Source organism: Coptis chinensis, chromosome 8, assembly GCF_015680905.1.
Source record: "Coptis chinensis isolate HL-2020 chromosome 8, ASM1568090v1, whole genome shotgun sequence".
In the NCBI taxonomy this organism is placed as follows: domain Eukaryota; kingdom Viridiplantae; phylum Streptophyta; class Magnoliopsida; order Ranunculales; family Ranunculaceae; genus Coptis; species Coptis chinensis.
The window spans coordinates 58,195,064-58,222,273 of record NC_141463.1 but is presented as its reverse complement, the minus strand read 5'-3'; the positions used below and the strand labels follow the sequence as shown (position 1 = coordinate 58,222,273).

The 27,210-nt window shown below is 37.2% G+C and overlaps 3 protein-coding genes across 3 annotated transcripts; 1 reads left to right on the top strand and 2 right to left on the bottom strand.

Moving 5' to 3' along the window:
* Positions 1–2,237: 2,237 nt before the first annotated feature.
* Positions 2,238–2,624, bottom strand: LOC147482138 (uncharacterized). Its single transcript, XM_086579214.1, has one exon. The coding sequence runs from the start codon at positions 2,622–2,624 to the stop codon at positions 2,238–2,240; it is 387 nt and encodes a 128-aa protein (XP_086435340.1).
* A 26-nt stretch (positions 2,625–2,650) lies between these two features.
* LOC147482137 (uncharacterized) lies at positions 2,651–4,420 on the bottom strand. The gene is made up of 4 exons (XM_086579213.1): positions 4,087–4,420; positions 3,614–3,883; positions 3,279–3,492; positions 2,651–3,140 (listed from the first exon to the last, which is right to left on the bottom strand). The coding sequence occupies exons 1-4, from the start codon at positions 4,418–4,420 to the stop codon at positions 2,651–2,653; spliced, it is 1,308 nt and encodes a 435-aa protein (XP_086435339.1).
* Positions 4,421–4,650: 230 nt separating this feature from the next.
* DCP2 (decapping 2) lies at positions 4,651–13,807 on the top strand. The gene is made up of 8 exons (XM_086575895.1): positions 4,651–4,816; positions 4,905–5,056; positions 5,145–5,272; positions 8,787–8,885; positions 10,044–10,196; positions 12,329–12,432; positions 12,515–12,582; positions 13,365–13,807. The coding sequence occupies exons 1-8, from the start codon at positions 4,689–4,691 to the stop codon at positions 13,547–13,549; spliced, it is 1,017 nt and encodes a 338-aa protein (XP_086432021.1). The 5' UTR covers positions 4,651–4,688; the 3' UTR covers positions 13,550–13,807.
* The last annotated feature ends 13,403 nt before the right edge of the window (positions 13,808–27,210 follow it).

Sequence of the window (27,210 nt, the reverse complement as noted above, 5' to 3'; positions counted from 1 at the left end):
AAGAGTTGCTCATTACAAATTCTTAGGTCCAGACAGAAGTGCCATGTGAAACTCATTTGGTTCTACTAAACCATGAATCATAGCGGCTGCTGGATCCGTACAAGGATTCAAACCTTTGACTGAGATTGACAAAATCATTTTGAGGCAACTCCTGGAGTACAAGTTCATCCCGAAGTGGAGTTGTGGAGGGCCTTCAAAGCACTTGTCATGTTTGCAATTCTTGGTTATGGGGGTTCATAGTTCTCCTGGAGAACTGTACGCAAGTTCATAATTGATAGTGGAGGTTGTGGAGGGATATCCTTCAAAGCAGTAGATAATGTCTATTCATGTTTGCAATTCTTGGTTATGGGGGTTCATAGTTCATGTGAGAACTGTACGCAATGATAATTGATAACACGCAGAAATCGGGATGGGGCATTTCCTAGCAGAAGTGCCAGAAATTATTGTCATGTAAGCCATACTCTGTGAGTGTCTACTTGTAGTCCAGGCCATACTTTCGATGAGCCGAAGCCCCCAAAGGCCTATCATTCCATTAGGCCCGTACTACTCTGATTTCATATGCAGAAGCCCAGTACCCTATCTTACCATACTATAGTACTATACCAACAGAAAAAAAATTCCATTAGGCCCGTACTCCTGATTTCATAGGCCCAGTACCCTATCTTACCATACTAGGTACTATAAAAGTCTCCTAAGCACAAAATCCACCCATCCACTACACATCCACCATTTTGTTATCTATTGATTAACCTAAGTTAATTAAAATCAAACCAAATATGTATTTATTCTCTCCACATGTATTTCATTTTTTTTTCTCCACAAATCTTTAATTTTTTTTTGTGTTTCCATAAAGAAAGAATAACCTTACATTAAAAATTTAAAAAAAAAACTACACTAACATTTATGAAAAAATTCTTAAATTTCTTCATAATTCTTAAAGAAACGTAAATGCAATTACAAATTACAATTTTATTACAACCCAAAATACTGATGATAATAACCAATACAAAATAAATTTGAGAAATTTGCCCTGCAATTGAACCAATGAGAACCCCATTAATAATCTGCAACACATACATGCAAATTTTTAATTGAAATTAATATTTTATTTATTTTTATGGAAATACAAAAAAATTGAAATATTTGTAAAGAAAAAATGGAATGATTTGGAGAGAGAAAATAAAATAAGTATTTGGTTAGATTTTAATTAACTCAAGTTAATCAATAGATAAAAAGATAGTGGATGTGTGGTGGATGGCGGATGGGTGCTTAGGAGACTTTTCGCTCCTAAACGCCTAGGAGCGAATTTTTTCTCCTATACCATAATACCATGTGTTCATTTGCATAGGCCAAATGCGATAACGCCAAATTATATCCTTTATGGGTTATCTAAAAATTTTTGTGTTCGTTGTCGAATACCATTAAGCCCAAACTCAAACTTTCATGCAGTTTCAATTTCTGCCCGAACTAGCCAGGGAGCGACTAAACTGATTAATGAGTCAGGGTTTAAAACACAGTTTGGAACAATCAACAATGAGCAATTACTTTTTCTAGAAATTATTTTGAGAAATTGAGGTTTATCTTATGCTTCTTAATAACTAGCTTCATGCCACGTGCCTGAGCACATGGAACATCCCAATATGGATGAGCCATAACATTTTTTTTTTAAAATTTACAATCGAAGTTAAATTACTACTTTTTCCTAATGTGCAAACCTTTTTTTTTTTCCAAAACAGGAGCGTACACCTTCATTTAATTATGATATTTCAATTTCGATGCCGTTTCGATTTTCTCAAAAAGCTGAAATATTATTAGTTATTTGCTTAGATTAGGAGAGAGAAAAAATGGGATACATAATACGTATAGAGCACTAATGGAAATATCACACTAAAAAAACACACACACAGGGGCAATTTTGTAATTTTCAACATATGAAACTTTTGTAATTTAAATTGGGTAGAAAAGTATAAGGACTTTTGTGTAATTTAGATAAAATATACAGACTAATCTTTAATTTAGACAAAATATAGAGACTGTTATATAATTATCGTATAGTATAGGGACGGTCCTATAATTACTATAAAGATTAGAGACTGTTTTGTAGTTTATATAAAGCATAAGAACCTAAAATTATTTTTAAAAAAATGTGTCATGAATTTTCCTGTTCATCAACCCCCACATTTTTCTCTTTAATTTTTTTTTTTTGTGGGTTAGGCAGACCCAAACCTGCATTAAAATTAAACTCTAGTATAAACATAACCCTCAGCATCTTGTTGTACTATAGCACTTAGTCTTTCATCCATAGGTCCTATACTATACCAAACTCCCTCTTCTCTCACATTATGATTTCTTGCAATATGATCAGCTGCTCTATTTCCTTCCTTGAGTATGTGTTGTACTGATACAGAGATAAATGACATTTTATATGCTCTAATGCCACACATGAGGTTCAGGCAATACCATGGTGTTGGCTCTTCCTCATTGATTATACTAACAGCTCTTTGGGAATCTGAATTAACCACAAGATGTTTAATGCCTTCCATCTTTGCTGCTTTCAATCCTTCAGCGATACCCATTAGCTCCAGAAAAAGGATGGATCTCTTTCTTGAGGCTCCTGCATACATTAGTGTGACATTTCCTTCCTCATCTCTTATAGTGCCTCCAAAGCTTGCCATGTGTTGGAGAGAGCCATCAACATTAAGCATGAAAGCTTGAGGTGGGGGTTTATTCCACTGACATATAGTCTTGGCTGTTTCTGGACAGTCTGGAAACTGATTCCCAGGTGTGTTAAGATGGATCTGGTATCCACATTGTCTGGGACCTCCTTGAGTTCCTTCTGCAAGTATAACTTCGTTTTCCTCAAAGTGCCGCTCATAACTTGAGCAGGAGTGTGCTCTTTGTTCTTAAAGCGTCTGCTATTCCTCTCATTCCATAGAACATAAACAACTGCACATATCATAGCTCTAATTATCTCTGAGTCACAGGAATTGCTTCTAGTAGTTCTTCTGAATGTCCTGTACCATTCTTGTTTAGATGTTAATACAGTTATATCCATGCCCACGTGCCTTTTGAAATTAGACCATACTTCCTTGGAAAAGGGACAGTCAAAGAAGAGATGAGATAAGTTCTCTCTATGATTCCTGCATAAGCAACATAATGATTGGTGCAATATGTTTTTCTTAATCAGACGATCCTGAGTAGAGAGGCATCCACTGAACAGCTGCCAAACTATGAAAGAATGCTTAGGAACTACCAGTTTTCCCCATACTAGTTTGTACCATTTTACTTTGTTTCTGATCCTTCTTAGATTCATGTAGGTCGACTTTGTAGTGTATTGTCTAGTTGTTGTTTCTGTCCAAACAACAAAGTCTTCCTTCATCAAACTTTGAATCTCTATGCCTAGAATGAGCCTTTTCACTTCAAAGTCAGGCAATGAGTGTATTTTACCATTCCACTGGCCATTGGTGATGAGCTCAGCCACCCTAGCATCATCTAGAAGTTGTAGCAATTGTTTCAACTCATTATTCTCAGTGAGTAGCATAGATTCACACCAAGGCTCATGCCAGAGACTAGTTTCTTTCCTATTAACTATGACATACTTTATGAACCTCACAGCTGTCTTTCTGTGCTTCAATATGGATCTCCAAATCCCATGAGCAGTCAAAAGGAATTCTCATTGTCCAGAAACTTTTACCTCTGAGCTGATACTCCCATATCCATTTTGTCCATAGGGTTTCTTCTTTCTTCACTACTTTATAAATAAGACCACAGTAAGATGCTATGTTCCAAGTCTTTGTATCAATGATGTTCAACCCTCCTTCCATCTTACTAAACCTCAAAGTGCCATGACTAGCTTTGTGCAAACACTTATTCATGTTTGGACCTGCCCATAGGAACCTATTGGTGAGTTGAGAAATCTTCTTAACCACTCCATCAGGTAAAATAAAAGTTTTAGTCCAATATGATGAAATGAGGACAAGATCGATTGGATCAATTGAAGTCTTCCTGCTAGACTTAATGTTTTATTTTTCCAATCAGCCATTCGAATTGAGATTTCCTCAATGAGAGGTAAGCAGTCCTTGTAACCTATCCGAGCAGCTGTGAGAGGGAGACCCAAGTACTTAATAGGTGGAGAGACTAGTTTAACACCCAGAATGCCTGCTAAATCCATACTTGCTGCTGGGCTTAAGCTTCCCGTGAGCAGAGAAGTCTTATTTACATTCAACTTGAGTCCGATGAGTTCAAAAAAACTCTGCATAACTGCTTTAACTCTTTCCATAGAGCTAGCTTCTCCTTTACAAAGCAAAAGGACATCATCTGCAAAGCGCAGATGAGTTACTTCGACCCTTCTACACTTGGAATGGTAGTTGATGTTTTTCCTTGCCACTACTTGTTTGAGAAGGCCTCCCAAAATTTCCATGATAAGAACAAACAGATATAGAGATATTGGGTCGCCTTGCCTGAGCCCCACATTTTTCTAATATAGAGATATTAGATGAAATGAGTAATGACAAAATCATTTTCAGATAACTCCAGGAGCACAACTTACAGTTCCAGGAGGAGGGCCTTCATAGTTTGCAGTATCTTATTGGGCTTTATTTATTGGGTTTTAAAGTCTATACTTTTGAGATCCAGTCTAGAATAGTTTTTGGACTTTGGGCTTTTAAAAATCTGTAAAGTATTCTGGCATGAGGGCAAGATTCTATTTGTTTCAATTGAATCAGAGAAATAAATATTTGTTTCAATTCGCGATGAGTGGTCTTCACCGTTCAAAAAGCGGTCTACCTCCTCAAGAACTTCTCGATGACCTCTGCAGGTTCATTTTTATTATTACTACTGTCTTTTTTTTTTTTTTTTACTGTACTTAGTAGTAGTTGAAATTAATTTATTTGGATTTGGTGCAGCCGGTTTGTTTTAAATGTACCAAAAGAAGATCTTGAGTCGTTTGAGAGGATTTTGTTTCTTGTGGAGCAAGCACATTGGTTCTACGAGGACAACTCGGTTGAGCAAAATCCGGCACTGAAGTCACTCTCTCTGAGGGAATTCACATCTTTGAGTATCCTATCCTATGCACATTTGCTCTTTTTGTTTACTTTATCACTAGTTATATTATATTTTGTTTACCTTGATACGCCCGCCCACAGTGTTTAACAGCTGTGCTGCTCTCAGACCTTATATCGCACACATAGATGACATATACAAGGACTTCACTTCCTACAAGGTCCGAGTTCCTGTATCTGGTGCAATTATGCTCGATGAATCTTATGAACGGGTATGTTTACCACTGCTACTTCTTTATACTACACCGGAATACATTTAACCTTCAACAGGTCTGCAGAGATATATCAGTGTATCTTACACTTTTTTCTTTAGTGAAAATATGGTATGTCAATGTTACATGTTCTAGAAGAAAGTCCACAAACCGGAGTTTACCTGACATATCAGTGAAAGTATTCCTGGTATAAATGTTTTAGCGGAACACTTATTATTTTATTTTCTTGTATTTCATCATCTATTCTGGTTTCGCTTTAGAACAGAGTGGTTGAGAGCCACCAACCGCCACCCAACCACTTTGTTCTAAAGCAAGCTATTCACCAGGAAATCTTTATATGGGGCTGATCAGTTTAATCAGAAATTGGTGGCTTATCGGTCTAGGAGCGATTAGACCTCGATTATTCCGAGAATTTTCCCTCCCAGATGACTTATACACATAGTTGTCAACTCTTGAATCGGAATGGGAATCATTTTCTATTTTTACCAAATCGTAAATCATATCGAGTCGTAAATCGTAAGATTTAAGAATTTTTTTATATAGGTGTTCTAAAATTTTAGATAATTTTATATAGCATAAGAAAAATACTAAACACTTGTTTTTCTTATTTTCACAACACTTAATGAGTCAGAAAAAAGTTCTTCCATCATTCAAAAAATTGTGGACATAGGCACATACAGATTTTATGTGCCATTAAAACCAATATTGCAAATGCTATTGAACATATCATTGTTAATGCTTTAAATTTAAGTGAAAGAGGGGTGAAATTAATTCAAATTTCGAAAAACAATGGGTGAAATTGGTTTAATTTCGGAAAAGAGGTGAAATTAGTTTTGATTTTGAAAATTTGTGGCTGGGTTTAAGTTCAATGGACCTGACCAAGGTTTAGTTAGGTTGGGTTGGTCCCTAATTTAAACCCACCCAATTTAAACCCAAGCATGTACTCAACTTGAGAAAAAAAAACAAATTGACGAAGAAGAAGAACCAGAACCACCAGCCGAGCGAAAACTCGACGGGAAAGAAATTGAAAAGAAGAAAAAGAATGAAATCGAGGAAGAATCAAGGAGAAAATAATCTAGAAGAAGAAAAAAAAAAAGAAGAAGAAGAAGAAGAAACAATGGAGGACTTACCTGTGCAATGAAAATTCTTGTATGAAATTGAAGAAAGTTACAATCTTTCTTTCCTTTTTTGGTCTTTGATTCTGGAAAACGGTAGTTACAATCTTTCTTTCTTATCCTTGGTTGAATTATTTTGCAACTTTTGTTACTGAAATTTGAATCGTAGGAATCGTGATTATTTCCGATTCGAACGATTTTTCCGATTTGAATCCCGATTTTAGAGCGATTCCTGTCTTTTACGATTCAATGGAACGATTCTGATCTATCAAGCTACGACTCAACTCGTACGATTCAAGTCGGGAATCATGCGGTTTTAATAACACTGCTTATACATGCTAAGGATTAATAAAATGAAGTGCAAACTTGAGTTATGTAAATGGAACTCACCAAATTTCCAAAACACAAAAAATTACAACTCTCCAACATGCATGGTTACCCTTAAAGAGAAAAAAAATTAGATTATCATATTTTTCTTTTATATCTCGAGGAGGAAAAGAAAATTATGAACAAGTACTAATTGAAAAGTCGGCTGATTAGTTGGGCTTAATTGGGGGTTTTGGAGCTCCGATTTCTTTTGGGCTTAATTGGCAAAACGGATTGGCTAAGAGCATTCCTAATGCAAGCAACTATTTTTCACCTCCACGTAAGACTATTTTCCCTCTTTACTACTGTTTTGGTGAAAAGCTGCCAGAGGTTGCCCAATGCAGAGGTGACTTTAAACCTTGGACGAAATGTTTGATTCCGTAAAAAATGAAAAAAAAAAAAAAACAGAAGGGCTGGACGGAATGAAACATCCCGTCCGAAAAAAAAAAAAAAAAACCGAAAAAAAGTCGAATAAATATGCGATCAGAAAAAAAAACGAAAAAATTAAAAAAAACACACAAGACGGAATAAAAAGTTCCGTCCGAAGTTCACAACTCAGTGACAATCTCGGTAGCAAGTGCTACCCTCATTGTTACTTAGTGAAAAGCTACCCTCATTGTCACCCTTGCATTGGGGCATTGTTTTTTGCTCAACAAGGGTGGCAAGTTGCTATTTCCCCTCAAAGTTGCTTGCATTGGGAATGCTCTAAGTAGCGGGTAGCGCCTACTCGGTGATTAATCATCTATTAAATAGCTCAGATATGGGGATCTATCTAAACAAAAAACACTAGAGGATATAAAGGAGCATGAGATTGTGGTCAACTTTCCTTACAAATAGATATGTGTAAATTCAATCCCGTACTGAGTGGCTTTCATTTGTTGGTTGGCTTATCTTGGATGCATCCAAACGATCAACAATCTTAATGATAGAGGTATGGAGTTGGATAATGATTGCCCATTTTGCAAGGAAGTATAGGAGGAAGTGGATCATCTTCTTGTTCTTTGTGTGGTAGCAAAGCGAGTGTGGGAATTATTCTCCTCTTCATCATTCAATAGATCTTGGAATTTTCCGCAGAATGTAAGGGTGGCTCTTGGGGATATCGTCATTGAGGATCTGAAAGCTAAATGGATTGCGGTCTTGCGGAGCATCATCCTAAGGCAATATTGAGGGCGATATGGAATGAGCGTCACCGGAGAGTTTGGAAACAAGGAGGAGGTTGTTCATAAGATCGTGGTGGACGTCAAGGAGCTTCTATATGATTGGTCAAAGGGCATCAATCTTTTCAGGAAACATAGATATCAAGACTTCATGTGTAGTTGGGATACTCTAGATTTGTAAGACCATTCTTGTAATTGAATTTTTTTGTGGGGATTGTAAGTAGCTACCATTAGCAAGTTGCTAAGGTTTAGCTACTATGAAACAATTTTCGGAATGGATATTTACCTTTTATTGATTTAAAAAAAAAAGAAAAAAAAAACCCCAAAGTGGTTGAGAATGCTTATTCTGACAATATGTCCGCGTAAGATATTTTAATAGGAATGCTTATTCTGACAATATGCTTAGTGATTGGTTGTCTATCTGCATTATTAGATTTAGGTATTTGCTAAACTGCAGAGTCGATTACAAATTTTGAATTCTGAAAATCAGTTTGAAAGTTCAGTATTTCTATGCATGTGTATGCATATGATTGCACCTTTTGGATGTCAATTTTATCTTCGTTTGTGAATTGAACAACCTCTTGTTGTGGTATTTTTATCTTTATATGATTTGAACAAAAACCTATGATATGTCGGAAGCCTAGTTTTCGATAAAGAGAACACGTTTCTGGAGTATTCTTTAATCATATTTACATGAACTTTCTAGTTTGTTAAGTTGATTAAACAACTGTAAAAATTAATTTGTTTTTTAGTTGATGATGTAATTGATTGATGTTAATTAGTCGTGAGTGTTTCTGAATGTGATTATTAAACTGCCTGTGAATCATTCACAACTAGTATGACGACTCACTAGCAATAGGTATATGCATTTTGCAGTGTTTACTGGTGAAGGGGTGGAAGGCTGGAGCAAGCTGGAGTTTTCCCCGTGGGAAAAAAGCCAAAGATGAGGAAGACTTTACATGTGCTATCAGAGAGGTAACTATTTGCTTTTTGAATTTTGATACACTATTTTGAGTTTGCCTGTTAGGCAGGTTCGTATTGATTTAATATATTATGGAAAATTAAAATACACCTAAATGATGGGAAGGGGGATGTAACAAATCTTGCCCATTTAATATGCGACCTGGTATATTAAAATTAGGCAACCAGAATGATGACCGCCTAAGACAGAAAATTGAGAATAATGTTTTGTACCCCACTCTAGGTTGTTTGATGCATATAGAAATTACAAAACCGTCTTTTTTTTATATGCTTTCCTGACATTATAGATCATCGTCACAAAAAATCGGACATCTGATATTATCACTCCCATCGAAATGGGTTACCCACCATTTTCACCATTGAATTGAGCCATTGGAAATTTTGGATGGACTGATAGTTCTTTCCTTCTGTTGGAGATGATCTATATAAAGAGATTATTTGGACAAAGTTTTTCTCATCCAGATTTTCACATGGATTAGGTAACTTAAAGTAAACTTCAGAGCACATATAATAAAATTTATGGAGCCTGATCTGATATAGCGGAATCTGTTTATTTTATTGTCTATATGCTATGAAGTTTAGTCCAGGTTGTGCAGAAAAAAAACATGCTGGATACTGAACAACTGATTTTGATTTTTGAGCATACATGTCCTTCCTAGCAGAGTCATCTTCACAAAAGATAAGCTAGTTTGGATGTATCTAACCTTGTGAAATGTTGGTTCAGAACTTTTAATTTTGCAACACTCTTTTAGCAAGGTCAGAAATGTTTAAATGATCGGTGAGGAGTCATCTTCACCAAAAACCAGCAGTTGAAGGTTTACTTAAGGGGCCTTTTGTAAAACTCTTATGCATAATGTGTGTGTGTGTGTTTTTTTTTGGTAATCAACGAAATTTTTTGTGAGCATATTCTAAGGTTAGATTTCTTTGAATGAGCTGAATTTTTGTGAGTATGTTCTCCATGGTGGAGAGATCATCTCCACAAAAATTCAGCCTTTAATTCAACTTTTAAGTCCATGATTTTACTTGGATTAATTTACAATGTGGCTAGAATGTGGCTACAGTGAATGTGCCTCTATCCCTCCCCACACACACACATATATATATATATATGTTAGTGTGCGTAATGCGTTAAGTTTTGTGATTGGGATGCAGGTTTTGGAAGAAACGGGATTTGATGTTTCCAAATTTTTGAAGACAGATGACCATATTGAAGTTACAGTTGGCGAACAAAGAGTGCGACTTTACATAATTGCTGGTGTGAAAGAAGATACTATTTTTGCACCACAAACCAAGAAGGAAATTAGTGTATGTGTTTTCTTCTTTTTTGTGTACCTACCTCTTAGATTACTTTGTGGAATTTATAAGTTCAATATTTCACTTTTGCTATTTAAACTGAGTTTATGAAAAATTCAGAAATTTAAACTAGTATCATGAATATGCATATGCATCGATCTATGGATCTTGCCAACTGTGATAAGACTAGGCCAAGGGCAGGTGGTGGGAGTAGGCCTAGCACCTTAGCTGGTTAGGTGCTAAAGGCGCTAGGTGGTCATTTTCTTTGCTCTTGTAAAGACAAGAAACATATTACTATAATATAATAGTATAATACCAGAAGAATCAGACGATACTTTCTAGCAATGCATAGTGGTTTTCAAACCAAATTTTTGCCTTAGTTTAGAGTTCAAAAACCTTCGTAATGAGGAATAAGAGTTCTCCAACTAGACATTTTGCATAATTCAAAAACAAAAAAGTATGTGTTCTGCGAGACAAAATCTTCTTCATGAGTCAATGTGTCTGGCACTTTTCTGAGGCTTCATCCCATTATCCTCTCCAACCGTGTCTCTAATCGTTCCTCGAGTCACCAGCTGGCTCGACTTCTTCATTATCAGACTATCAGTTTATCACCACCATTAACAATCCATCCAACCTAGTGCTCTGATACCTAGAGGCCTAAGCGAATCCTGAGGCACCGCCTGGACCCATTTCTAGAACATTGCTGACCAAAAAGTATTTATATTAATAAAAAAGTTAGTCTTTACTTATCTGAAACGAGTTGGCTTTGTACGGGGAAAAATAGGTTCATTGGAAGGTTTTATAGTTCTCGTTTAGAGATGTCTGTTTTCATGGGCTCACCAGTTCTTAAATCACGTCAGTTTGATTTTATTCTTCTCAGAGGGGATAGATTGGAATTTGGACTTTGAAATTGTCAGTTACAGTATTACCTACAAAAGCTATCCCCATAGCTCTATAAGATTTGAATATTTTAGCCTCAAAGTAGGGTCTTAATGTATGTTCACACTGATGAAAAACAAAGACGTTTAGTTAGTATTAATGTATATTTGGACTTATAGAGGTACTAATATGTTTTGGACGTGGTATATTAAAGTTTAAAATTTTAGTTTTTATTGGAAGTGAAACATTGGTAGGATCGTAGGTTGACAGTTGACGCATTATGAATAATAGGTTTGTTGTTATAATTTAGAACTTGTCAAATTGGTAGCATTAGTTTTTCAAATAAAATCTTTCGTGTTGAAAAGTTGGGTCAACACTGGTAGGCGTCGTTAGGGCCTTTTTTTCAGCAGATGGCTGCTTTGCTGTGTGTTGCAACACTTGACCATTTTTTTAGTAGGGGGTTGGCACCAGTTTGTTAAGACTTCACTAACTTTTTTCGCAAAGTCTCCATCTCATCGGGGTTCGTTCTCGATTTCTTATGAAAAATCAAAGATTATTGCTGACTTTGTATGGATTGGGGGTCTTATCGGAAATGTTTATGTGGAAATAGGGTCAGCTCAAGACTATTTGAGGCCCTAGGCAAAATTATAAGTGCTTTTTATTGATGTAGTAAATAATTCGAATATTGATATAGTGTATATAATATTGTGTCTTTTATTTTATTTTTATTAAATTAGCATGGTACTCGTTTTAAAGCTTTTTATCGTTGATGCAAACTCTTTTTTTTCTTCTAGAGAATTTGGTGGAGAACAAAAGGTTATAATGTAATGATTGGTAATGGTTCATTAAATTATTAATATATGATTGGTAATGTAATGTTTAGACAGTAGAAGTTCAAAAACTAGTTGGGCCTATAGAAAACAAAGCCTAGTGGGCTTAAGTAAAGTAATAAATAGAACAAAAAGTACCTAAACAAAGTTGGGCTTTACAATTGTGAGCCCCCTTAGTGGTGAGGCCCTCACCTAGTCACCTGCCTATAGGGGGAGCTGGCCCTGTGTGGAAATAAGTACTTAGGCCCTTTAATTCTTATACCTACCCTTGGTTAATTAGCCAAGTGAAAAGATAGATTAATCTTTATCATCTCGTTGCAGCTTAGGAACTACTTTGGTTCTCCCTCTTATCTTCTCATTTAGAAACCGAACACAATGCAGCTATGTTTTCAGTTACAGATCTCATAGTTGTTTATGTACTTTTGCTGCAATCAGGAAATTTCTTGGGTACGGATAGATGAGCTTCAATCAGCAGGCACTGATGTTGTGTCTCGTGGATCCAGTGGCTTTAAGTTTTACATGGTCGGTCCGTTTTTAATGTAAGTTCTGCAATATCTTGACTTTGAATGGATTATCAGGTTTTCTTTGAATGATGTTATAATTTGCAATATCGTCATGCAGGCCACTAAAAGCCTGGATTTCAGCGCATCAGCCCCCCACAACACAGAAATCTGATACATTTTATAAAGGTTGTTCAACCTCTCTTCAATTATTCTGCTTATTGTTTTAGTTGCCAAACAGTGGATTTGGCAAATCCGTTGCATTAAGGATGGCCAAGTGTTTGGAGTGTGTATGAAGTGCTCACGTGGGTGTTTGATTATGCATATCTAAGTGACATTGATATCAGTATTTTATCACCATCCAACCCTGCGAAATACCAAACTTCAGGTAGATAACCTTCAGTAATGTGTACTGTATCCCCAACACAGATTTGTGCGTGCACCCTGACATTGACTTTCTCTGAAAGTATGGTGCATCAAGATGCATAATACAAGATTACAAGTTGCGATCAGGCGACAACCTTGAGGTGAGTCAGGTGACAGCCATCTTTATGGGGATGGGGACCTGCACAGATGAAGACAGATTCTTGTGGATTTTTTACCCGCTTTTGTCAAACAATTTTTTTTGTTTTTTGAAGGACAGAAAAAGTGAATCATCTGTTTCATCTGATTATAGAAGAGAAAATGAGGGTGGAGGAGAGAGAAACCATAGTTCTGTTTATTTTTTCACATATTTTCTCCTCAGAGGGTTGCACATTATTAAGAAAACTACCATCCTCATATTTAGGCTATGCTTGAGCTGAACGAATAGCACCTATTCTGTCTACTTGAATTTGGTGGTTGTTGAGGTCTATATAATATTGGTTACGCTAGTCTCATGGAGTTGATAGGATTGCATGTCGGAGACTAGGTTTGGATTAGCTAAAAGGTCTAATTTGGTTTTACTGATAAAGTCTGGTGTCTTTTTGAAGGAACGTGTGTTTGGAAGGCAAAGAATAGTTCTATAGGGGGAACAGGAATGGAGAGCCAACAGACGAAACACGGATCTGAAGTTCGTCCCATAGACTCGGGCCCAGGAAAGAGCTTGAGAAACTTCAAGTTTGATACTGCTGCAATACTTCAAGAAATCGAAGCTGTCTTCTTTGCCAAGGGATAACAAAGCTTTGGTAGTTATTCCTAAAGTGTGTGGGTCCATATACCGTGATCATTTGATGTTGTGTTCCACACTATGCGTGTGTACAAACGTGGTTGCCGGATAGCTTTTGTAGATTCGATGTATAAAGTTGTTGTGGAGTGAAAGACCGAAGACTGCTTATTTTAGTATAAAAACAATTTTCTCTTCGCTTGTAGTTACTCTTTTCCTATACTCAAGGTTAAAATTTAATAGAGAAGAATGAAATTGTTGTTTGTACAATGAGCTGCACAACATATAGGCTATCATTAGATGCTTTCACCGGTACCTCTCATGTTAGTTGCCTTGTTCAAATTGAGCTGGCGGCAAACATTTTTATTCTGGATTTCATGCTTAGAAACAACAGTATATGGCACCAATTGCCTTTCCTAGTGCTAGTGTTCTTCCAAGTAAAAACTTATGTTGTATTTGTATCTAATGAGAAACTATTTGGGTTTTCTGTAGTTTATCATTAAAATTTGTTGATTTTTATTATTGAGTTTCCCTTATTTTATTTGTGCGACAGTCGATTAAATGGCAAACTTTTTTTTGCAAGAGGTGGGATAAGGGGTGCAATCTTGTCCCTTGATTTTTATGTTTCGGTAAATATTGTCTCTTGATTTTTATGTTTTGGTAGATGGATTAGGGCAAAAAAATCAAATCTTGGACGTCTTCAATATGCCCCAATCTAGAGTTCCAAACATGGCTCTAAAATGACATATTCTCTAGAATATTCTTGATTTTAGAGATCAAATCAAACAAGGAAGGTTGTCTAGGATTTTGGAGGCTTGAGAATGGGCTAGAAACCTTACTGAAAAGGTCCAACACGAGCTGGATCCACAGCCCATGAGCACGGATCCAAAATCCACAAAAAGGTCTATTTTGACTATTTTTTCGATGCTGTAAATTACCCCTTTGACGGGGTCAAAATTAGGCAAACTCTTCTTCACAAAAGTGGTTCATTAATCCATTAGGAAGTCCCATGAACTCTTAAAAATACCCTTGGGTCGAAATATTACTCAAAAAATACATTGCATTGAACATCGCACAAATTAAAATAGATTGAAACGGGATAGGGCAAGATTAGGGTTTCTGATATCCAAATGGAACCTAGGTAAGCTTGTACTCATTTCGAAGGATATTTTGAGGGGAATACAAATATGAAATAATCTCATTCAAATAATAAGTGAAAAAAATGAAATTTGGGCTCTAAAGGGTCACAAGGGCATTTTGGTTATTTTTAGCTCGAAACTCAGAATGCAATGAAACTTCAGCCATAGTTAGAACATGATGAGAGGAGTCTAAAGACACCAATAGAAGATGAAAATAAAGAAATTTGATATAGAAATGAAGACTCTAGAATGCAAATCACCTTATATGATCAAATTTAATTCAATGCAAAATCATAAATGAATTATGTCTGAAGTGCAAAAATAGGGTATCTACAGTTGCCCCTCTTTGGCAGAAGTTGCTTGCAACTGAATGGCAAATCCAAGGAGACACAACATTTTTGCCATACTCCATCCAAGTGCTATCATGCAATTTTTGAAAATTTCATTTGAAATTAATTTTTGAAGAGGGGTTTTTTTCCCGAAATATTTGAAATCTCAGTTTCATCAAGTTGTTTGTGAAAGCATAGTTGAAAATGGTAGTCACTCCAGAGAGGATGGTATCGTAATACAAATGCATATTTTACGTCTTACATTTTTTCAGTACTCAACCAAAGATATCACACCTTCTAATGCGTGTATTCTATGCCTTACATTACATCAGTATGTACTAGGATAATGACACTCAGGCTAGGCACTCAAGCAAAAAATGGTGATGGATAAGGATGAACAACTTTTTGAAATCAAGGGACAAATTTGTTGAAATCGATATTTTAAAATTCATTTTGGAAAACTGGTGAAATCAAATTGATAGATCAATTCATTCATGATTTTGACTTAAATTCAACAATCACATATAATGGTGATAACCAAACAATGACGAAAGACTCGTTGGGGAGAGCAAGAAAATCCACTGGGGATAAGAGATTCTAAAGAAGAGGGAGGAAGACACAGAAGAACACTATTGGGGAAGATGAATGATATGCTGGGATGAATGATATTTTTGGAAGAACACAAAAATGCCTAGTTTTTGCAGAATGTATACCACCCCCAAACAGAAATATATTTTGTCCTCAAAGTATGAAGAAAATATACAGATTACCATAGGAACATGAGCAAAAACAGCAGTACACCAGTACTTTGTTCTTAGTGATGAAAATATACCACCCCCAAACAAATTTTTGAGTGTGGGCTACTGGATATAGAACAAAAAATACATGGTTTATCTAAATAGTAAGTTACATAATTATTCTGCAATGAAATTTTTGGGTTTTTGGATTTATTTTTGAAATATATATATAGTGCATAAATAAGAAAATTTTGGCATGATGTATTGTATTACCTTCTACTCATATACCAAATCCTCATACAACTATCATCAACCATGCATACATTACTAAAATAATACTAACAGTTATTATAAATACAAGTGCGAAAAGTAAAATACATCTATCTATGCGGACACTCGGGAGCTGCCTAGTCAGAATCCGTGCGTGATAACTAAAGTCGAGGGTGCCTCGAGCTACCCTCTCCTGGCTCATGTCTAACGCTCTGAGCTCCAGTCTCTGGAATGATCGCATCTCTTAGCTCATTAAGAGTTCGAGTGACTTTGTCTTGAAAAATGTTCTGCTCCTCACGAAAGTCACGCTGCTCGTTCTGAATGTTAAGCATTTGCTGGTGCAAGCGTCCTTGACCCTCGTACATGAAGTTGATCACATCTAGGGCACCCGTGAACTGAGAAGTAGCTCTAGGAGCGAAGTAATCAACCGGAGGCAGTGGCGGGAGATCTTCTTGGGCGTGCTCTGCGGCATGTACTACCTCAGGGGACCAGTTGAGCGCTACGCAATGACGGTAGACAGGAGTGACTGTGGCAGTTTTAACTGCCACGTAGTTAGTAGGAACCGCTGCTCCCCAGCTAAGCAGTATCTTAGTTACCAGGGTGGGTAGGGGAGCAGTACTCCGTCTGAAGTGGGTGAGCTGGTCCCAGAAAAAATAAACTATACAGAACCCGTTGTTTTGGGTCTGTAGGATCCAAAGGATATGGAGAATCGACTTACTTATATCAGAAGGTTTAGTCCTCCCAACCAGGTTATGAGCGATCTATGTTGCTACAACCAACTGGTTCTTCCTCAAAGAGCTTTGCTTCGCGCATATGGAACCGTTGCTGTAGACTTCCTCGATAACTGTATCCGTCATAAGATCAACCACCGTTCCAGGGTACTCCTAACTTTCTGAAATCTCGTGCCTCGGAGGAATAACCAAAACAAAACCAACAACTTCTCTATTCAAATCAAACATCCCCCCCAAACGTCACGATCGCGTTACCCTCGTTATTGCGAGTTGAGCCACGATAGAAGGTTTGAACAAGAGAGGGGGCCGGAGTATCGAGCATTGGAATCAAGCATGAGAGGCTTCCAACCTCTCCTGTAATTACCCGGAATTTTACCAACGGGTAAACCGTTCATTTTACGTTGCTACTATAGGGAATTACGTGTTAATTGTATTTGTTTTGGTGTGTAAATGCAATAGACTGGGCTTGTTATTACAATATTTTGACGGGAGCTTGTCTAGTTGTATTTAATACGAATAAATCCAATATAATGTGTACACAGTTGATACGTAGTTACGATTAATATGGGGTTGTGATTTGTTTGTTGGATTGTAACAGTTTTATGACAGTTTTTCTATTAGTAGCCTCGTAATTAAATTTGGTTAGTGGAACAAATACTTGAGCTTATTTTCACATAGGCTATGGGCTATGAAGGGTGATTAATTGATGCGGGATTTATCATATTTGGTATGGGCCTATATTACTATATATTAGTTGGGCCTATTCTATTAAATTAATTGGGCTTATCAAGTTAAGGTCCATCCAATTTGAAATTTCGAACTCTGAAGGAGAGAGATCGATCCATCAGGTTTTTCTGGACGTCCCCCTTCTATCCTCTCTCCTCCTCTTTTGTTTTTTAGTCCTTATCCACTATTCATGTAAATGGGCCCAGCAATTATTAATATAAATGGCCCATATAATATTATAGTTTAAGCCCAATTAATTAATTGAATAGGACCAACTAATATATAGTAATATAGGCCATAGCAAATATAATAAATCCCACATCAATTAATCACCCTTCATAGCCCATAGCCCATAGCCCATAGCCCATATGAAAATAAGCTTAAGTATTTGTTCAACTAACCAAATTTAATTACGAGGCTACTAATAGAAAAACTGTCATAAAATTGTTACAATCTAACAAACAAATCACAATCCCATATTAATCGTAACTACGCATCAACTATGTACATATTATATTGGATTTATTCGTATTAAATACAACTACACAAGCTCCCGTCAAAATATTATAATAACAAGCTGAGTCTATTGCATTTACACACCAAAACAAATACAATTAACAAGTAATTCCCTATAGTAGCAATGTAAAATGACCGGTTTACCCGTAGGTAAAATTCCGGGTCATTACATCTCCTAAGAATCTCTGCCTTCTAGAACACGTCATAGACACCTGATAAAAGATAAAATGGAATAGTCTACCTACGAAATGAACGATGAACTCAAAACGTAAGTAAACTAAAACTATCTACGTGTCTATTTTTATCAAAGTTTCTACTCTCAATTCTATCGAAATAGAGTGGAGTAACAAATTCGTTCCACTCCTAGTGCTCTAGCATGGAATGTTTTCTAATCTAATTAGTCGGTCTTAAGTCTAATGAGAGCTTTACGAAGGGTGTTATACTACGATACCTATATGAAATTGATTATATTGAATCTAACTACGAATGCTATGGAAATATGATTGTTTTTTAATCTAGATAAAGGATTAGAGGGGAATTGAATCCACCTCGAACCCAACTTAATAACCTAGTATAGATTCTTGTATCTCGATTCTTACGTTCTTACGGCAAGAATTCGAGTTCTAATCACTAGTGTTCATGACATTTCTACCGAATACTAACTAGCATGTGAGGTCGTCCACCCATTCTCATGGCGAATCACGACCTTCTAGATTGGAATAGATTCTACAATGCTTCTACACTATACCACTAAGTTTTCGTCAAGGCTTCATCAACCCCTCTAATGGAGGTTTTAGCCTTGAGTCATCAAACCATCATTTCCCATTGAATTATAACTACACATCATATTAAAATTCTAACTTAACTAAATTAACCAACAATGTTTCAATCTACTTAAACTACGAAATGATAATCAACAAGACTTAAAAACTAGATCTATAAATTGAGATGACAAAAATCGAAATTGACAAAATAACTATTTTATTTATCTAATCAATCAAGAACAATGATTCAAAGACTTAATCTAAAACAAGAATTGAAAATGGAACTAAAACTTAATTAAAATACTGGAAACTAGATCTAGAATTATCTATCTTGTTTTAGGTCTAACTAGTTACCATTAACAAAGAGCTAAGCTTTGGTTTTTATACTTTCAGATCCAAAAATCGTGCATGGGCTTGGAGCCATGTTTTGGGCCAGAGAATCAGGCCCAAAACCCAATTCTTTCAGTCCAAAAAGGCCTCTTCAGCTGCAGTTGGCTTCAAAAGACTTTTCGTCCACTTCTGCTCCTCTGATTGGGTCAAGGCTTGGACCATTGGAAAGCTCTTTCCGAGCCGGTGGTTTTGACATAAGGTAGGCCCCATTCCGACGTCTGAGTCCAAAGATACGGCCTTCGAAAGTTCTGCTGACTTGTGTACTGTTTCTGCACGTGTCGACTTTTCAGCTTTTGACCGGGCTTTAGGAAGGCTTTGTCTTCTTGAATCTTGGCCTTTAATCACGGAACTCCTTAGTAACCGACCTTTGCTCCTTTATCTCGCTAAAGTGGCACATTTCTGCACATAATGGACTTTGAAACCCGAAATGCATAAAACACGTGAATCGGTGTTAACTCTTAATTATTACTCACATAATTGGTCTAAAAGTATGATTGTTCTGAGGGTTAAAACTACAGTTTTGGGCTCTTATCAAACCACCCCAAACAGCATTTTGCTTGTCCTCAAGCAAAGATGAGAAATTAGAATAAGTGACCAAAATGGAGTTTTATCTACTCGTTTATTTGAGTGCGATTGCATTGACCATATGCAACAAGACCTTAAACCACTAGGAATTCCCTAGTGGACGAGTTATAGCCTCGTGAGAGTTTTCCAGTAAAGGTACTCACAAACTTCAACTTTACTACAACGACTAAGAAATAAAACTATTGTTTTCCTCATTCATGTCCCAACTATCTATACATCTCACTAGCAAATGAATAAGAATAACCAAGTAAAAAACCTAAGCTAATATATGCATAATAATCAATCATCTATGATACGAATATAAGTACTATGAGTAATACCATGAAATGCTTAGCTGGTTCGTTTATGAAAACTCGGAATAACGTCCTTAAATAGGTCCTCACATAAATGTCAAGACGAAAACCACTGATTTTTCCGCTCTAAGTTTATTTACTCAAAGCAATGCAAGTGGGCACACTTTACCTTACAATCTCAATGACAACAAGGAAGCCGAGTCGATCAAACACATCCGCCACTTACTATCACACTAACCTATTCCTAATTGAGCTAGAGGTCTTTATTAGGTGTTGCGGGGATTAGGAGACGGTTTAAGAAGGAAGGAAATGGATATTCAAAAGGACAAGTCTGAGATAGTAGAGTCTTCATATTATGTAACTTAGAGAAAACCTTGTTATTTACTTTTGCTTCTACACTTTGTTTCCATCCTTAGCCATATTTTTTTTCTTTTTCTTTGACTTTTAACTCCTTTTATTCTATTTTTTTTTCCGAGTTTTTATTTTATTTTTATTTTTATTTTTCTTTTCTTTGGATGGAAACTTATTTTTTTTTATTTTCTGAAGCAATTAACTAACTTTTGTTTACACTGGTTTTTCTCTTCTTCTTTCTTCATCATTCTATTCTCAGACTTATTCTAGATTGGGTAGGTTTTTTTTTTTTTTTTTTTTTAACAGGTAAAAGGATTTGTGGGTTATGAAAGGCTAAAAGAAGGCTCAGAGGGGCGACTAGAGGAAAATAATTCATAGGTTTGAATTTCTGGCTATATCTATCCAAAGAGGGCCTAAATTCTCGCTTAGGATATGACATAGTGATCAAGCAAGTGGACGTGTGATTTCTCTATCCGGATTTTACTTCTCCCTTGTGTCATTTCTCAAATGTTTGGCTTCATATAAGGCTTTTAGGCTATATTCTCACAGGATTTGTAGAATAAGTACTCTAACCTAGATTTGAAACTTTATCGCTAACAATCATAGATACTCATGTAATATATTTATAGATAGATGCAAAGATTATTACCTACATATTAACCTAAGTTTCTAACGATTATTCTCGATGCAAAAGCTACATTGAGACTTCTAGATTGTTAAGAGCATAGAGAAAGAAAACAATACCAATATTCCTAAGTGTATAGTATAAACTTATTTATTTATATTTTGAAATTTTTTGAAACTTTAACTAGAAAACAAATGCATATTATACATATCTATATCTCCTATCAGATGCCTTAATTACACGTGTTTCTATGCCCCCCAAACAAGAAGCATGTTTTGTCCTCAAAGTATTGTAAATAAAGAGGGTAGGAAAAATACCATTGAAACGCGTGTGAAATTCAGAACATCGCAGAAAACAAAGTTAGAACGTACTAATATAGGAAATAAAACCGACGAACTCTATAAGAGTTCCACCCATTATGGGGTTAATGTAATTAAATTTGCTTGGGACATAAGCGCATAATAACAAAACTAAAACTTACCTTATATCCCGCTTTTAAATGTCCTCCTCCTCAAGAAAAAGAGATGAGGTTCCTTCGCAGATCCCCGCCGGTCCATTATAACTTGCCAAGCTTGCCGCCATTTATCATCTACTAATGCTAACTTTGTTAAGTGTTATTATGTCCGATGGGATGTACGGGCGACCAATTGAGGTCGCGACCCGCCATCCCGCCAAGTCATTATTCGCGAATGAGCTTAACCACCCAATTAGTGGGTCTCATGACTTCAACCTTTTCCAACCGCGGAATTGTGCACGTAATACGTAAACAACTACGATGATGCGGCTTACCACGTGCATAAGAAGATACTTACGCCTCATGGTTTGGGCTCTCTTAAGACTAGCGACTAAAACTCGGGAATGTCATATCGGCGACGCCCCTCGCCTAAAGCGAGGAAAATGTCACCAGCATCTTGTTTGCAGAAATGAACCGCCATTCCCCAAAATATTCATCGGGATGAATAACATGGTGGTGCCTACGTTTAGGGGAAAGGCTACCAAGGGCAATGCTATATCGCCCCGGTCCATTACTCGAAATAATACCCCCATAATAACTCATGGAAATATGTATAATCATAAAGATATGCATTATCGGTCATATATCCCCATGTGTGAACAGGATCGTATTGGTAATCCACAAACTAAAGCGACCACATTTTTATCGAATTGATGTGTCGCGGTCTTCGACTACGATGGAGAATTCTTGTTCTCCATCCCGATTACAATAGAATTTAACATGGTCGAAAGAAATAAGCAAGAAGTTATGGTGAATATGAATCGCCCTCACTTACCGCGATGACGCCATCCTAATCGGTAGGATCCCGTGGTCGGAACCAATGCCCATAGGTCTCGGTGCCCAACACATCTTCGAAAGACTGTTCAGGTATGACTATAGGAGATGTCATCTTAACTACTCTTTGAACAGTTCAAAAAAATCCTGGACTGACCCTCTGAAAATTGGAATTTTCCGCGTTAACAGAAGGCAGGGCGCGGGTGCGCTCACATAGGGCGCGGTCGCGCTCGTGGGTTTTAGAATTACAGTGTTTTGGGCGCGGGTCGCGCTCTGACTAAAATTTGGGAAAGTGTACAGGGCGCAGGTGCGCTCGTAAGTGCTGAAACCGAAATTTGGAAGAAAAAGAAGGAAAAGCTTGGAGTGAAAGGTGCGGGATGATGGTGGGGTGTAGTGTGGTTTGTTAGTGTAGAATGAAGGGAGTTTAAATAGGTTTTGAGCTTCCAAAACGACTCGGAAAGTTCCCAAATTGTGTTAAGGCAATTTCCGGAAATAGAAAAATTCAAAACCCGAAAACGGAAACAAACCATTTTCGTGATTTTCTAAAAATCCTGGTATCTTTCATAATGGATTTAGAATAGTAACTTCTAAACTCTCCTACATTTCATGCTACCACCACACAAATCATAGATATGCCGATATCGGCCAAATTATCAACCTTTCCTTCAAGACTATTTTACCGCGGATGATTATATAACGAATTATGCTCGGTATAAATATTACCACCCCCAAACAAGTCGGGAAGGTGGGATTAATGATAAAAACAAGCAGTACTCGAAATTAACCAATTATATTAAAAATAAAATTTAAATCCAAACAACATAAAAGAAACACATTAATATTTAAATTTAACTACTTAATTAAAATTCAACTAATAAAACAATCAAAACCATGAAATAACAGCGAACACAACTGATGGTGAACACCTAGTTGTGTGATGAAGATGGACCCTGAGATGGAGATTGGCCCTGGGATGGAGAATGGTTTGAACCTGCTGTCCTTCGGCGACGACGCTCATGCATGTCGGACTCGGCTGAAATAGAGTCCTCCACGGGTGGCATGCGTCGTAGCATCTCTATTTGGAACAAGCGCTGTGCTTCCATCTCAGTCCTGAGTACTGCATACTGGGCTTGTTGATGCTGGTGGATAGTCTCCATGTTAGATAGGATATCGTCCTGAACCCCTTCGAGCATTTCAAGTCTCGTCTGAAGGTTCGTTTGCTTCTTTCGAATTATAATCTGTCTATCTTGGATATCTTCACAAATACCATAAACGCAACGCAAGGCAGTTTGCAATACTTGCATGCGTTCTAAATTAGAACTACATTTATCTAATGCATCGTCATCCAGGCATGTCATATCCTCCATTTCATCCTCCGACTCATCCATTTTTTCTTCAGACAACGGCCAAGTCTCTTGGATGCAATCCGTATAGATACTTGCATTAGAATGCAATTTGATCTTAATAGGAGCAGATCTTTGCAGCTCTAAAGGAGAGCATGATCTTAGTGATCAATACGGGAAGAGGCGCCAAGCTTTTCCCCACTCCTCGAATCACATTAAACATTAAATCGAGGATGCAGAAATTATACTTATTTGTTTGCAAAATCCAGAGAACGTGCAGACATTGCAGGCCGATATCACTGACTTTGTCTTTCCCGAGGACGTTCCTACCAATCCACCGAGCTCTGACCCGGTTGATTGGTTCTCGGTTGACAGCGGACGAATGAGATGTCGGATTGTATTCACCCTCCACGACAAAGATCCTTCATCAAAGAAGGAACTCCAAGATCTTGGGATTCCTGAATTGTCGTTACCGTGTTGCTTTCTGCCGTAATTCCTAACAGTTCGACCCAACAACCGTCTCGTTACTTCCCTCCTCGCTTCTCGCTACCTTTATGAAAATTCTATCCCCTCCAATTCTCGCTTTTTATAAAACCGTTTCTACCAAATCATGGTGATAGAACTCCTCACCGAAAGTACCACAGTCCGTTCCAATGCCTCCTAATCATCTCCGCGTCGTAAAATGGCGCGAAGCTGTTGGACTCAAACGCGTGCTCCGGCAAAATTCTTCGTCGTAGCGCCATTGAAGAAAAACAACTAAAACAACGGTGGCGGCGGTGGTTATTTGAATTGGTGGCTGTTTTTCGGAGTTGGGGTGGTGGTATTAATGGTTTAAGGAAGATTTTAGTTGGATTTGATTATCTTGGTGTGGGTGTAGTTAGGTTTCCTTTCCTTCTCTCTCTCTCTATATATATATATATATATATATATATATATATATTTTTTTTTTTAATTTTGGTGTTCAAGGTTTGATTTAACTTTGTAACCGGCGGGATTGAAAGGGAAAGAAAGAAACCGTGCGTTTTTTGTTTTGTTTTTTTTTTTTTTTTTGGGAAGGAAGGAGACGACAAACGCGCGCGGCGGTTTGGGGCCCAAGCCCGGTTTGAATTCAAATTTTCCGATTTTTCGTGCAATTTCAAACTCAATTTGCCACTTCGTTACTGGCCTGATTTTGGCCAATGAGTTATGGAAATGATCAGTAGAGAATTTCCAATCCAATGATCCATAAAACACTCAATTCCAACCATGGGTGACTTATAAAAGGGTGGGGAAACGCCTCGAAGTGCATGTGTGACGTAAGTTATGCGAACGAAGGAAATCTAAGTTTAGATTACGTCAACCCAATTGAACTACAAGTAATGGGCCTAAGCAACACAAATGGAAAGTTCGAGCAATCCAGATGGAGAGACCGATTTCCCACCCCCAAACAAATTTTTAAACACAAAATTTGTTTTAACGCGGGTCGTTTAAAGTTAGATTCCCAAGACTTGTTGGATTGCTATTTCTATGATTAAGAATTTTTTATTATTATTTATTTTATTTATTTATTAGTTTATTATAAGAAAAACGAAAAACAATAAATACATAATTCACCCCTTAGAGGAACATGACTCAAAACCCGAAGAAAACATGCAAAAGTGGAAAACGTGAATTATGTTAACCGTGGACTTAGGATCCGGTACTTACAGCCACACTCCATAGGGGAGGCCCGGACATTGAATGGTGCACTTACCACTATATGGAAGTGAAAGGAAGTACACCAATGACAAAGGTCAATCCTCATAGATGTGGTCCCGTGAAAAGGACTTCCTCTACATCGGGACGTGGTTCGTGAAAATGTTTTAACCGTTGACCATTGACTTGAAACGCATCTTGTTGTCATTTGGATTTACCAAGGTGATTGCCCCGTAAGGGGGTGACTTCAAGAACTTAAAAGGGCCGCACCGCCGGTTTTTAGTTTTCCTAGGAAAATATGTAGACGGGAGTTGTAAAGCAAGACCTTTTGACCGACTACAAACTCTTTGCGCAAGATTTGCTTATCATGAACACGTTTCATGTTAGCTTTATAATCTTTCGCGAGATCGTAAGAATCGCTACGGATTTCTTCAAGCTCATTCAATTGCAACTTGGCGTTTGACACCTACCTCATCAATATTGAAGTTAAGCTTTTTATAGCCCACAGAGCACGGTGCTCTAATTCAACGGGCAAATGACATGGTTTCCCAAATACAAGTCTAAAGGGAGACATACCTATAGGAGTTTTGAAAGCAGTTTATCGCCCATAAGGCATCCGATAGACGCTTCGACCCGTCTTTCCTATCAGGGTTTACAGTTGTTTCTAAATTTTTTTGATTTCCTATTAGAAACTTCTACTTGTCCGCTAGTTTGTGGATGATAATGGAGTTGCTACTTTGTGTGTAACTCCATACTTTTTTCACTAGGGATGCAACAACTCGTTGCAAAATGTGTTCCACCATCACTAATGATGGCTTTAGGAATGCCAAACCCATTTAAAAAAATATATTCTTTAATAAAAAATACAACGGTCTTATGGTCATTGCTACGGCAAGCTAGGGCCTCTATCCATTTTGACACGAGTCCACGACAACTAGAATATAAATGAAACCGTGGGAAACAGGGGGAAAGGACCCATGAAATCAATGCCCTAAACGCCAAAAAATTTCTACTATCAAGATTGGATTTAATGGCATCATATTACGCCAGGATTCGCCCAAGTTGTTGGCAACGAATACACGTCTTGCAATGCACTTGGGCATCCTTAAAAAGGGTAGGCCAATGAAAACCACATTGAAGCACTTTAGCGGCTGTTTTCATCCCACTAAAATGGCCACCACACTCTTTGTCATGGCAGAATGATAGAACTTCATTGTATTTCCCACCGGGAATACAACAACGAATAACTCGATCCGCGACAATACTTAAAAGGTATGGCTCATCCCAAAGAGTATAACTTTAACTCGCCAAGAACTTCTTTACGCTCATTTCTTGACCAATTATAAGGCATAACATCAGCCGCTAAATAATTTACAATGTCAAGATACCATGGTCTTGAAAAAATCGCGATACGATGCTCATCGGGAAAAGAGTCCGGTATGGACTCGTAATCACTCGATCGCCGTTTTTTTGTGAGTCTAGATAAGTGGTCGGCAACTACGTTTTCGACCCCTTTTTGTCCTTTATTTCTAATGTGAACTCTTTGCAGGAGAAGAATCCATCGGATTAATCTCTGCTTAGCATCCTTCTTTGCAAGAAGGTACTTAAGTGGTTGCATGGTCCGTGTAAACTAAAGTTTTAGAACCAACCAAATAAGGATCTAAACTTATCTAAAGCATAAATGACAGCTAAGAATTCTTTTTCTCAGAAGTTGAAAAATTTCGTTGAGCATCGTTTTTAAGGTTTTACTAGCATAATAAATAACAAGTGGACTTATTATCTAGTTTTTGTCCCAAGATCGCACCAACCGCATAATCACTAGCATCACACATGAGTTCGAAAGGTTTAGACCAATCGGGAGGTCAGATAATTGGTGCAGAGGTTAGGGCGGATTTTAAAGTTTCAAAAGCCT

What these genes read in the sequence shown, in the direction of transcription:
- LOC147482137 (XM_086579213.1), bottom strand. Translation starts at nt 4,420, where the DNA reads ATGGAAATTTTGGGAGGCCTTCTCAAACAAGTAGTGGCAAGGAAAAAC. An exon ending in TCTCACAGCTGCTCGGATAG is followed by an intron (nt 3,884 to 4,086) that starts GTTACAAGGACT and finishes TCCTATGGGCAG; the next exon opens with GTCCAAACATGAATAAGTGT. An exon ending in TGAAGCACAGAAAGACAGCT is followed by an intron (nt 3,493 to 3,613) that starts GTGAGGTTCATA and finishes TACAACTTCTAG; the next exon opens with ATGATGCTAGGGTGGCTGAG.
- LOC147482138 (XM_086579214.1), bottom strand. Translation starts at nt 2,624, where the DNA reads ATGTATGCAGGAGCCTCAAGAAAGAGATCCATCCTTTTTCTGGAGCTA.
- DCP2 (XM_086575895.1), top strand. Translation starts at nt 4,689, where the DNA reads ATGAGGGCAAGATTCTATTTGTTTCAATTGAATCAGAGAAATAAATAT. An exon ending in CTTCTCGATGACCTCTGCAG is followed by an intron (nt 4,817 to 4,904) that starts GTTCATTTTTAT and finishes GATTTGGTGCAG; the next exon opens with CCGGTTTGTTTTAAATGTAC. An exon ending in AAACCAAGAAGGAAATTAGT is followed by an intron (nt 10,197 to 12,328) that starts GTATGTGTTTTC and finishes TGCTGCAATCAG; the next exon opens with GAAATTTCTTGGGTACGGAT.